At 34.4% G+C, this 13294-nt stretch overlaps 2 protein-coding genes across 4 annotated transcripts; both read right to left on the bottom strand.

Annotated features, from left to right (window-relative positions):
- Positions 1–2443: 2443 nt before the first annotated feature.
- On the bottom strand, positions 2444–6151 carry LOC143612564 (uncharacterized). Of its 2 annotated transcripts, XM_077086515.1 has the most exons (5): positions 5834–6151; positions 5566–5654; positions 4653–4888; positions 4122–4551; positions 2444–4045 (listed from the first exon to the last, which is right to left on the bottom strand). In XM_077086515.1, exons 3-5 carry the CDS (start codon positions 4884–4886, stop codon positions 2562–2564), a joined length of 2148 nt encoding a protein of 715 aa, XP_076942630.1. In that variant the 5' UTR covers positions 4887–4888; positions 5566–5654; positions 5834–6151; the 3' UTR covers positions 2444–2561. The 2 variants fall into 2 exon arrangements, with proteins under 2 accessions (XP_076942630.1, XP_076942629.1); XM_077086514.1 differs by lacking the exon at positions 5834–6151 and having other exon boundaries at positions 5566–5737.
- A 2807-nt stretch (positions 6152–8958) lies between these two features.
- On the bottom strand, positions 8959–12946 carry LOC143612571 (pentatricopeptide repeat-containing protein At2g30780-like). 2 transcript variants are annotated; one of them, XM_077086523.1, is made up of 3 exons: positions 12800–12946; positions 10988–11380; positions 8959–10118 (listed from the first exon to the last, which is right to left on the bottom strand). In XM_077086523.1, the coding sequence occupies exons 2-3, from the start codon at positions 11162–11164 to the stop codon at positions 8976–8978; spliced, it is 1320 nt and encodes a 439-aa protein (XP_076942638.1). In that variant the 5' UTR covers positions 11165–11380; positions 12800–12946; the 3' UTR covers positions 8959–8975. The 2 variants fall into 2 exon arrangements, with proteins under 2 accessions (XP_076942638.1, XP_076942637.1); XM_077086522.1 differs by lacking the exon at positions 12800–12946 and having other exon boundaries at positions 10988–11386.
- Positions 12947–13294: the final 348 nt, after the last annotated feature.

The following is a 13294-nucleotide window of genomic DNA, read 5'->3' as shown; positions in this document are numbered from 1 at the left end:
GCTATAAACCCGTAAAATTGAAGTAGATCCAAGATGGAAACAAGCCCACTGCTAGCCTAATGATAATCAGTTGCAAAAATTAAAAACACACCCTCGAATATTCGATAATCCAAACATGTCATATATTTTAGTTTCTTTGTTATAAAATTGTGTTAGGAAGGTCTTTGGTAAATATATCAGCTAACTGATTGCTTGATTCAGTTGAAATAGTTATAATTATGCAGGCGTATATTTTTTCCATAGAGTAAAAAGGTCTATTTCAAAGTGTTTGATACGATCATGAAAAACTAGATATCAGCGTTATTATCACAGAAGAGATTTTCGGTATGGTTACCTTTACATGTAGTTTATTAAAACATTTATTAACCATAACGTTTCGCATAACGCAACACATATGGCTGGCTCTGTCCTCAGCTTCAACAGAGGATCTTGACATAGTCACCCTGCTTCTCGCTTTTTCAAGAGATTAGATTGTTGCCTGGAAGAATACAAAATCCAGTAACAGACAACGTGGAATAAAAACACTTCCGCCGGTAGAAATCAGCATATGCTTCATGCTTGTAGTTATATGAGTTTGTAGTTATATGCATAAATTTTAGTCAATACTTCTTTTAAGTTTGACCAAGTTAATATTTTTTTCAAGTTCAAACATAAAAGTGTCAGAAAGGTATAACTGAAAATAAAAAAAAAATAAAAAATAAACTATTTTTTCACTTTCTCTATACATATTCACTCAATGTTTTTTATTTATTTATTTATTTATTTATTTATTTTTGTGTTTTTTTAATAATAAAACTCAAACCAACTCCCACCAGAGGTTTAACTATCCATCCCTATTCCCTAGTCCTACCAAAATAGTCCCACTATCTTCATGTCTCACTTTCAACTATACAAACTGACTTAAAATCATATCAAGGACAAACTAAATGCCGTACAAGTACACCCATTGATTCTTTACTTTTTTCCCCTTACATCATACAAGATAAGCATCATGAATACTAGCATACCTCAACCAAAATGAAGTAAACCAAGGATGAAACTTATGCCATGCTTATATTAATTAATGGGATAATTCCAATAATAGTCCAAAATAGGAGAGAGAAGACTAAATTAGTCCAAAGGTAATTTTAATTACTAAACTAGTCCAACCAAACTAATCGGGAACGTGAGATTGGGAATCGTGACGTGAGATTTGTTAACCACTCACAGTGTGACACGTGTAAAGGTACGTGAAAGTTACTCTCAAATCTGTCTGCGCCGATAGTTTTCTGGCCAAAATTTCTCCGACACATTTCAGGTGAATTTCGTCTCCTACGAGAAATTTCAAAAATGTTGCAAAAAAAAAAACGATACTTTTCCAATGAATTTAGTCTTTTTAGATGATTTTCAAAAAAGTTTAAAAAAGAGATATTTTCCTAACGAATTTAATCTCCTTAGATGATTTTTATAAAAGTTCTAAAAATATGGCAAGTGTTAATAATGTGGTAGGTGGGACGTGGTGGATGATAGCGGTGGGTGGTGGTGGTGGATGATGGCGGTGGGTAGTGGTGGTTGATGATGGCGGTGTGTGGTGGTGGTTGATGATGACGGTGGGCGGTGGGTGGTGGTGGATGATGACGGTGGGTGGTGGTGGTTGATGATCGCGGTGGGTGGTGGTGGTGAATGGTGGTGGTAGGTGGTGGATATTATTTTCAAAAAAGTTTTATAAACAACTATTCTTTTTATGCAAAAAAAGATAACTTTTATCTAAAAAATATCAAATTTAAATAATTTGTAACAAAATCCATCTTTTTTGACAACTCTTCTTTTTATGCAAAAAAAGTTGAAATTCACCTGAAATACGTCGGAGGAGATGAATTTATGAGAAAAAGATTTTGGCCAGAAAACTATCGGTGCAGGCAGATTTGGGAGTAACTTTCACGTATCTTTACACGTGTCACACTGTGAGTGGTTAACAAATCTGACATCACGATTCTCAATCTCACGTTCCCGATTAGTTTGGCTGGACTAGTTTGGTAATTAAAATCATTTTTGAACTAATTTGGTCTTTTCTCTACTATTTTGGACTATTTTGGGAATTTTCCATTTATTAATTCTTGATTATCCACTTAGGCTCCTATTTAACTTAAATATGTAAATATGCATCTATTAGCTCAAATATATATGACTAACTATGGTGTGTGCGTGATGCGGTTCGGTACGGTTTTTGGCTAAAACCAAACCGAAAACCAAAACTTCGATTTTTGGAGTTTTTGAAACCGTTCGGTTTCGGTTTTTCAGATTTCGTTTTGGTTTGATTCAATTTCAATTTTTTTATTTTTGCCATTTGAGCTTGAAAATTTTATGCCGGAAAAAAAAAGTTGACAAAAACTAATGAATTTAGGTATATATAATTTTGATAATTGTAAAATAATAGACTATTATAAATCAACTACAATGGTAATACCCACAACAATTTCACTCTCAACAATCCATAAATCAACTTTACCTCCCTCTATAATTCAGAGTTAATGTAGAATGTAGATATAAATATAATAATTTATCATAATAAATGCACAAAACTACGTTAGCGGGACCACGACAGAAGTACCCGCAGCACATCGTTGTCTCCGAGGACGCCTAGGTGTCTTCCCCCACCCCGTTAAGCTTCCATCCTCCAGTCCCACCACCTCCAGCAATGGAGGTGGTGGGGTGGCGGAAGGAGGTGGCGGCTCCACAGCCGTCACCACAGACTTCCGCTTTCCCTTGGTTCCATTCCATCTAGTCAAACCCGCATTCCAAGAATGCCCGGTAGCTCTCATTAACCCTCCAAATATCTGAAGATCTTCAGTTACCTCGTGTCTGGAAAGAGAAACCAGTCCAGGAAGGATATCCCTTTGGAAATCCCTCCTGGGCCTCCCTCGTCTCGCTTGACCCCTTCTGGGCCGACCCAGGCCCGATGACGGGCCTGGTTCATCTGGCTCTTGGAAATCAAGAGCTAGAGGCTTGGGTATGTAATCTTCTTCTTTGGTCAACTCTTGTTTCAAAGTCAACTCTTCATATTCGTCCCGCTCATTAAACACAAAACTCGCATTTTCAACTACCTCGACAAACCATAGGAGGTGGTCATTGTCGTTAGAATGAAGCGCCACCTCAGACGTGGACCCCGCTTGATCTTGCTGACCGGATATCTCGGTCAGCCCGGTCATCGCAACTATTGCTTCAGCCGCCACCTTGACAAGAAACTCATCATCTATGGTTTCTTCTTCCTCGGGAAGAGTGGGAGCTTCTAAATCAATCACCATTGTTATCTTCTTCACTTTCTCTGGTACTAAAACATCTTCTTCCTCGGTCAAACAAGAATTCAAGTCAAAATTATTCTTGACTTTATCGATTTCCATGTCGGGTTTATTCCCAATATCAAAATCTTCCACATCAATATTCTTGTTTTCATGATCATCCCACGCGACATTAATATCAAATCCTCGGTTTTCTGTTTCACCTTTTATTTTCCCATTTTCACAAGGACACCGAAGCGATGACGACTCGTTTTTTGAAACGCAAGAATTCCCAAAAACCGAAAACCAGAGAATCTTTTCGTTTTTACTAATATTTGGTCTTTCTTGAAGCCATGGCAATACTGTTTGGTCACATTTTCTTGAACTATTGTTGTCATTATTCAAGTCAACGCCTTTCGTAGTATCGGTCAAATCTATAAAGTTTGAACCTTTAAAGATCTTTTGTGACCTGTCATCAAGATTATTGTAGTTTCTATAATCAAACCCACCAGAAGGCAAGCGGGTATACGGATCTTTTGACATGGATGACGACCCGTGAAAAAATCCGTTTGGTGTGTAGCATCCGTTCACACGCCACTTGTCTCCAAAAACTGCATGGCTCGGTGGAGATGATAGAAAAGACGGTTGTTTATGAAATGAAGTCAACTTTTGAATCAAACCACCGTTTGACTTTCCCCGAAAATTACCCGAATCTGTTGATGGGATACACGAAGTGGGAAACGGAAAAGGGGTAAAACGGTAATTATCAGAAACTTTACTAGTTACTCCTGTTAAAAGAACAAGTATACCAATTAACTCAACACGCGCGTTTAAAAATATAAAAAAAGACAAGATAAACGTTACCTGTATCACAGGGCGGGTCAAGAAACAGTGGCCCGTTTGGTTTAGATAAGGGTCCAAGACCATTAACCGACTCGTGACCCATTCGTTCTTCAGCATTAACGGGTACGTTAAGATCGGCTAACACACCGGGCCCCCTATAACTCAATTCTTCGGATGCGTGTTCATGGTAAACGTTGTCATCAGGCGGGAGTTCAAGGTCAAATAACCTTTTTCTAACTTTTGAAGGTCTATTTTCCATTATTTCACAATCCTTCAAACTACTATTATTATTAGTAATATTATTATTATTCCATTTTGACATTTGCCATTTGTGACCGTCTTCATAAGATGGTGACGTGTCGATTAAAATACAATGTTTATGATACTCGTTCATTTTAACTTCTTCCATCATGTCTCTCTGTCGTCTATAAAGACGATGAAGTTCAAAAACCTGTTTTTTAGACAAAAAAAAGTCAAATAAATTAAAACTCTTGAAAAGAATTTGACTTTGACCATAGAGATTCGAACAATTGAACCTACTACTTTTCGTACCTGATTTTTGAAAACCGCTTCATGTTCAAGCATTTTTTGCTTTAATCCATCTTTATCACACCCGGGAGTTGCATCTGCAACGGTTTTTGGTATATAACTATTGTAATAATGGCCATTAGTCAAACTTTTATCGCCATAAAACAGAGGCCAGCTGCTGCTATTTGAATCCTGGTTAACGTCACCCATCGAATAATACCCTTCGAACGAGCTTTTGCAGTGTACTTCTGTTCCCATTCCTGTTGACCAAATATATAAAAGTCAACCTTACTGCCACCGAATACTTCATAAGTACGTTACATGTTTAGATAGACGTTTAAATAATTATACAAATCTTACAGTTCTCCACTTAAAACTGGTTATCTGTTTAACGCGCCCCTAATTAATTGTCGAAAAAAGTGAGTCAACTTTACAATCTTTAATGTCACAAACAAAAGTAGTCCAATTTTCTAATTTTAGCATAAAGATAAACTTAATGATGTGAAGTCATCAATTCATCATATACAAGATTGTGCCTAATTTTGCTTTGAACTACTTTTAATAAATAATAATTGCAATTAACTGCAGCCTAACATCACATTCAATTAAATTTCATAACTGTCTCATCAAGTTGAACAAGATATACATATGATATATTTTTTAAAAATTTAGGACAAATTCTAACAATCTTTAAACATAAAGTAGCATCTCAAGAACCCTAAACTATAAATTCAAAAAAAAAAAAAAAATTCCAAAATTTGCAAGTTAAATTCAATGGAGAATCTAAACTAGAGTAGTAAAGATTAAAGACAGATCCAAAGTATTAATCTTGATTATCAAAAACCCAAATCAAAAAGCTAAAAAAATGTAAAAAAACAAAAATATTCAAAAAAAAATACAAAAAACAAAAAAAAAACAAAATATAAAAAAAATTTACCTTATACCCACATCCTGAAATCCCCTAAGCTTCAAGAATTCACCGTTGACCAAACCGTTGACCAATTTCTTCAACAAGAACTCAACAATCTTGAAACAAGAATTGACAGGTGGAAATGATAAATGACAACAAATGACAAATAATAATTAATCTTGATGCTTGTCAAATTTATAATCTTGGTTATCAAATACCCAAATCAAGAAAATAAAAAATATATATAATAAAAAAAACAAAATTTAGAAAAAAAATATATATTAAAAGAATTTACCTTATACCAACATCCTTAAATCCCCTCAGCCTCAAGAATTCAGGTTGACCAAACCTTTGACCAGTTTCTTGAACAAGAACTCAAGAATCTTGAAACAAGAATTGACAGGTGGGAATGATAAATGACAAATAAAAATAATAATAATTAATAACTAACAAAAGTTGTTGTTGGGATAATAATAATAATAATAATAATAATAATAATAATAATAATAATAATAATAATATAAAGGCCACAATTGAAGGAGGTTAGATCATGAGTTGATGAAATAAAGGAAGGTTTTTTAGAGAGAGAAAGTTAAGGTTTTTGATGAGAGAGGGATCCAGATAAGAAATCTTCAGTTCATTTCATATAAACAAAAGACCTTCTAAGAACAGTGACATAAAAACATGTCAACATCTGGTCTTCTTTTTATTCTCTGTTTTTTTCTTTTAATATTCATTTCTTTTGCTGAAATGAATAAATTAATGATTTTTGGGGGGGTTCAAGAAATAAGTATTTTTGGATTTTTTATTATACAGACATTGATAACATTGATGAGAGAATTTATTGTCATATGATAAAACTGTCAAATGTATTATTGGTATTACATGAAACTAGGGGTTTGAATTTCTAACACGGCATAAAAACTCAAAACGAACAAAACATTTAATTTTACAATATTATTATGATATGGAATCCTAAACAACCCACGAGCTTTGTATAAATTAAATGACCCGAGCTCGAGCCTAATCAAGCTCGTTTGCACCCCTAGGTTCGTACCATATCATAAATTCGTACCCCTATCAAAACCGAAGTTAACAGTTCGTCGCAAATAAGCTTTTAAACATATAAATTAGAGTAAACTACGGTTTTAGTCCTTGTGATTTATCCAAATATGCGGTTTTAGTCCAATAGTTTCTAATTTGCGATTTCCGTCCATGTGGTTTCATTTCTCTTGTAATTAAACCCGATCCCACTAACCCCGTTACGCCTGATCGTTAAATCCGTTAACGTGCCCCTCACGTAAGGGGCAGTTTTGTCCTTTTCCTCTCCAAATAAAACCCCGTTTTAATTCGCAAGCACCCTCATGTGAGGGGTTGAGGTGTGTTTGCGGAAAAAAAGGGCAAAACTGCCCCTCACATGAAGGGCACACTAATGGGTTTAACGACCATAATTAACGGGGTTAATGGAGTCGGGTTTAATTGCAAGTGAAACGAAACCACAAGGATGAAAATCATAAATTTGAAACTATTAAACTAAAATCATATATTTGGACAAACCATGAGAACGAAAACCACAGTTCACTCTATAAATTAAAATTAAGACCAATCTTGAAAGTCAACCTCTGTCTACATCTATATAATAAATATATATATATATATATATATATATATATATATATATATATATTTGCATTGTTGAATAGTCCCAGTATTGACAAGTCACATAAATAAGTATAAAACCAAATCATGTTCCACGTACGTTTTTGACCTAGAATATTGTACAAATCTACCACCGACCGTACTTTGAAAAAAAAAATAACTTAATTTATCTTTATATAATATTTTAAATTTAATGGGTTGTTTGGGATTCTATGTATTCATATTGTAATTTATTAGCTTATCCTTTTACAAAAGACTACATACTAAATACTTTTTAAATTTTTTAAAAGTTAGTAAGTTACAAGTAGCCTAAAGTAAGTAGCTTATTTAGATTATTTGTCTGATACAAAGTTATATACAGGGTCAGAATACTGCACAAGATATTCTTATCTTGCAAAGTTTCCTTACCGTACATCAATCCACACATTGGCATAACTGTAAATACGGAACATAAATTACACACGAAAGTACGTAATTACGCATAAAGTAAAAATAATTATGCATGAAGAAAAATAATCACACACGAAGAAACATAGCTATGCACGAAGAAAATTCTGCAACATATAAGGCAATGCAACCTATACTTTTTTCATGTATTTCAATTATGTCACATTTTTTAAGTGAAATCAAAGGTCGTTCTCTTGTACGATAAGTGAAATTAATCAAGTGATGATTGTATGGTATCATTTGTAACTTCATTTACCATATTAACTTCATTCATACACACAATACTAATGAGTTATAACTATTTAAAACAAAATAAAGTGATAAATGAATCTTTAAAAGTATAAACATAAAAGTATCCACATACTAAAAAAAAGTGGAGAAATATATCTTCCGTGTTTCTGTAAAAGTTATTGAAAGATGATAGATTTGGAGGACCACGTTTGAGATAGCTTTGATACTCCTCCATTAATCGCTTAATCACCAACCACCCAAAAAGACCTTTCACCCCTTTCCTCTTTTGAATTACTATAATACAGAACCTTCATCTATAATTATACCTATCATAAGCTAGGGACAAGTTTTCTTTCCCGAATACCAGCACCCGTACTCGTACCGATTTAGTCTATCTGATACCAAGATATAATGATTTCGGTATTTTTACTATTGTGTACGCGGACGAAGCTAATTCTCCAATAGCAGTAAGCAACTATCATGGCTTCATATGGCATATATAAGTATATAAAATTATTTATTGAAAATTTACTTTTAAAGGTACTTTATTTTCTCTTTTAAGTTAATCTAAATCATATCTACATTTGCTAACTCAATCATTCATGCCAAATCTTTTTTATAAAAAAAGTAATTTAACTAACGACTTAATTATATTAAGCTTTTAGTGTAGAAGATTGATGCGATATGATAAGTTCATACCCATGTTTTCATCTATGGCTGGTTTCGATTGCAGTCGTACCCATGTTTTCATCCATGGCTGGTTTCGGTTGCAGTCTTACTAGGTTTGAACCTGAATCTTCACCAATGAAGCTTTGCCTCTTACCACCGGTCAACGAATTTTATAAACTATACTTGAGTTAACATTGATCTTAAGATCCTATAATGTGTTGTCCATTATAACATCTTTGCAGGCATATGATCCCAATCTTGACAATAAGAATGAAGGATCAACCATGGTCATGTTTAGCCTAATTAATGAATTATAATAACTATAAATGAACTATCTTTATTAATATAAACTAATTACAACATTTGAACAAATAGTTAAAGAAAATTGTGTATTTCATAAATACCTCAAAAAATGGATTCTTTCTCAATTTTTATAATCTACATCCATCATCCAATTCTCCTGCAATTGATCCATACCCATTCTTGCACATCAACCCTAACACCCTATAAAACTTATGTCTATACTGCTCTTTCTGTCCCGAATACGCCTTAAACAATATAATTAACGTTCCTTTCGAGTACCCGTAACTAAATCTCTCCATCTCCAGCAAAACTTGCTCCATTTCCTCTATACGTTTTTGCGAGGCGAGCACCCACATTAACTCATGGTACAACGCACGACACATTCTCCACCCTGAACGCCCTGCACGCGTTATAAACGGTGCCAGCTTGTCAACCGCATTGTTCCTAATATATGTTGAAGTAATCGTACGCATAATTTTCACTGTATTAACACTCGTGTTACGGTCAAACGCCTCGTGTATCGACTCATCCATTTGGTCAACCAAATCATCTTCCGCGTAAACCCTAATAAGTAGCACGTTTAACCACGGCTTGTACTCGTTTTCAGGGATTAATCTCATTAATTCTTTAATTCTTTTAACTCGATTTCTATCAGGAACCTTGCAATATGCGCATATCATAGCTCTAATTAAATTAACATGCTTTTCAACGAGAACACGTGGTCCCAAGATATTATAAAAATGTTCCATTTTCTCTAAATTACCCGAATGTGCAAACCCTCGAAGCATTAGTAAATGCGTGTCAAGATTAGCGCGTACGGGTCCCGTCTCCATCAAACGATAAGTACTCTCCATACTTTCCCACATCCAGGCGGTTAAATAACCCGTGATCATATTGTTATATGTGATTATATCAGGGGCGATATTGTAATCTTTCATTTCTTGAAACACGATTTCCATTTGATCTACAAGTACTCTATGACCATATACTGATATTAGCATGTTGAATGTAGCTGATGTCGGTTGACAGTTGATATCTTGTTTTAGATCAAGATAAACGGAATTGCATTTTTCACTTAGACCATTGTACATATAAGCACCCATAAGCGCGTTGTAGATCGAGGTGTTTCTGATCCGTTTGTTGCTCGCCTCCATGAAAAGATCAACGGCCAGATCTACATCTTTTATTCTACCCGCGAGTTTGATGCCTTTCGCATATTCTTCTGGTGACATAGGCCTCATTTCATCTTTTTTTCTTCTCCAATTAAAAGCCTGTAATATATACAGATATATTAATAATTTAAAAACTTATATAGGCCAAACCACTAACCTAGCATGAAATGGGTTATGGTCAGTTTTGGGTCGAACCCGCAACCGGTTTAGCTAAACGACCCGTGTTCATGTTAACCTGGCAAATATGCTAAACGACCCATGTTCATGTTAACCTGGCAAATATGTAATAATTAAATCGGTGGTTGACCCGTTTTAACACAATTACTTTTTATTTTATTTTTTTTAAATATGTTTAATGTAGTAAATTAAATTAGTGGGGTATCTTAGGACAAGGTTTAAAATAAAAAATGAAACTGAGATGAGTTTTATAGTTAAAATGTAACTGTTTTATACATATTAGTACCCTTTTGTTGTAAAAGTGTAAATTTAAAGTACTAATATGTGAAAGCAATAAGAAACAGAAAACTTTCATGTCAAACTTTCGGGTTCACGTGTCTGACATGATTTTCGTGCTCAGATCGTGTTTGGGTTGAACCCGCGAACACGACCCGTTTGGCACCCCTAGGTTTCAGGGAACAACAATCTAAACACACCGGCAGGTTTACCATTTTGGTGGTTTAACGGTTACGTTTTGGAGGTTTGAACAGATCTTTTATTTTTTCTTTTTTTTTTCAAAATCATTATTTTATATTTATACAATAAAAGTAAAGTAAGAACAGCTCGGTTTACATGGTTGTCAAACCGAATAGAGCCGTTAAACTTGCAAACCGCCAAAACCAAACCGTTTGGACTTTGGATCTCAAACCGGCCAACCTGACAATCTTGCTTCGATTTGGACGGTTCAGTCGGCGTCAACGGTTTATGAACAACTCTAATAATAAACAATATATAAAAAAAATTATTATTACCTTGACAGCCAAATGAGGAGAAGATTCCAACAACCTAAGAAGCTCAACAAAAGCAGCCCCGTCAGAATACATTTTTAACAAATTCAACCCCTCAAATTCCAACAGGTTTTCAAAAGAGACTTCATCTTTCACATCCTTCATCAAATTATCTTTTATTAAAGAAACCTTTTTAAACATGTCTTCTTTAGATCGTAAGTCAGCATAAGCCCATTTATCAGCAAACTGCCCATACAACTCTGAAATTGCTTTAGATGATGAAGATTCTGTAGATACACACCGGGTGGTAGTTGATATCGTTGTTGGATATGTTAGAAATTTGGGTATAAAATATCCACGCAGGCAATACAAGAGATCCACTTTTGCTGATCCTAAATCGCATATTCTGAATATTCTCTTCATTTTCACCTGAAAACAAGAAAAATACACATAGTTTAGGTCTTTAGATTTATGTGAGTAACAACAAGAAAATTTGTTGGGGGGGGGAGGCATTATTAGAGGTGACAATATGGGTAAGCTGAGTAACGGGCCAAAACAGCATTGCACTAGTTGTTTGGAAATGAATGTGATTTTAGTCTTAGTTACACTATTCTACTTATCTATATTGTGACAAATGACATTTTAAGTAGTTTAAACACATTGAAGCTTGCCAATATCTTGAACGAGATATCATATATATGCATAGTCCTTTTAAGAGCATGTTTGGGATTGAGTTTGAAATATGCTTATTGGCTTCTCAAAAAGCTATTTTGAAAAGCCAGGATTTGGGGCTTTTAGAAAACTGCTTTTTAACCATTTCAAAAAGTTAAAATAAGAAAGATTTTTGTGATTGCCAAACACATTTTTTAACTTATTGGCTTTTTGAAAACATCAATAAACTAATAAGCATTTTTCAAACTCAATCCCAAACATGCTATAAAACTGTTATAGGTTTAAAAAAACACGCAAAAACTTCATCTACTAACAAGGATAACATGGTAACTCTTTTACAAACCTAGCCATTTGCTAGATGTCTATTAAGCACATCTATAAGGGAACAAGAAAACACCTTATCAGATTAGACTTATTGGTTCCACTAGAATTCTTAAACAAACGGTTCAAATACAGATACACACTGCTCGTCAGTTCAGACATGTTTTTTGCTTTCCTGGTGCACATCCCGGACCGGACGTCCTAAAGTTGTAATTCTAATGTTTGATGAAGTTATTGGAATATAAGTATCTAACTGTGTTCAGATTTCTCTAAAGGTAGCACGTCAGTCCTAGGCTCCTATCTATGGTATCACAACCTAGAATCTTCCGTACAGAAACAACTAGGCATGACTTATGAGGAATTGAGGAGTCAGTAGACACTAGATTTTACACCCCAACCGTAACGGTTGGAATATCTATCAAAGCACAATCCATAACATAACATTAAGAAGCATCATTTCAACAATTAAAATCCAAACATTCTCAGTAAACTCAAAATAACCTTTCCACATATTAATTAATTACATCAACAAACATAAACAATCTTTTTACATAAAACACGCGTGGCAATACGCTCAAGCAACACGATAGACAAACCGAGGTGAAACGGTAACACAATGACAACTTATGTATTTCTAATATTATTCATTTACAGCACTGCAAGATGTGTAGTGTAATTATTCATTTATATAAAGCTAAATAAATCCTATGGCTTATAATTCTTAAATAATAATAAATTGATATTGCTTTAATTCATTTGCAATTGAATAACAATGTAATGTTGTATACGCATTATGCAGAGACAAATACTTATAATAAATACAGAGGATTGGAAAGACGTTACCTTATTATTATTATTATTATTATTATTATTATTAATTGAGTGAGATACAGATCGGAGACGAAGGAATTGAAACTCTGTTAGACATCGTCGTGTGTGATTTGATTTGGGGGTTTAGGGTTTAAAGTTAATTGATCAACGAGAAGAGGTGAGCATTAGACCCGACTCGAACCGTTATATTACAAGAGGGCTGGTTATTAGATTTTGAGAATACTATTAAACAGGTTCAGGTCGGGTTTGACATGTTTGCTTCTATATGAATTGGGTAAGATCCATGAGACACGAATTGATCTGACATGGGTATTCATAAGAGGGCCAGTTTCTGGGTCATGATAATACTATTAAAAGGGTCTGGGTCGGGTTTGACCCGTTTGCTCACCCCTAGGGGTGACATATTCAGTTCGACAATATGTCATTTTTGTGAGACTTGGGTCGAGACGTTGGTCAGTGGAAGGACCCGGTTATTGCTTTGATAAGGGGTATAAATGAGCTCAAGCT

The sequence above is a fragment of the Bidens hawaiensis genome, unplaced genomic scaffold (assembly GCF_021521415.1).
Source record: "Bidens hawaiensis isolate Kalapana, Puna unplaced genomic scaffold, B.hawaiensis_p1.1 tig00035038_1, whole genome shotgun sequence".
In the NCBI taxonomy this organism is placed as follows: domain Eukaryota; kingdom Viridiplantae; phylum Streptophyta; class Magnoliopsida; order Asterales; family Asteraceae; genus Bidens; species Bidens hawaiensis.
This window is presented reverse-complemented; position numbering and strand designations above follow the sequence as displayed.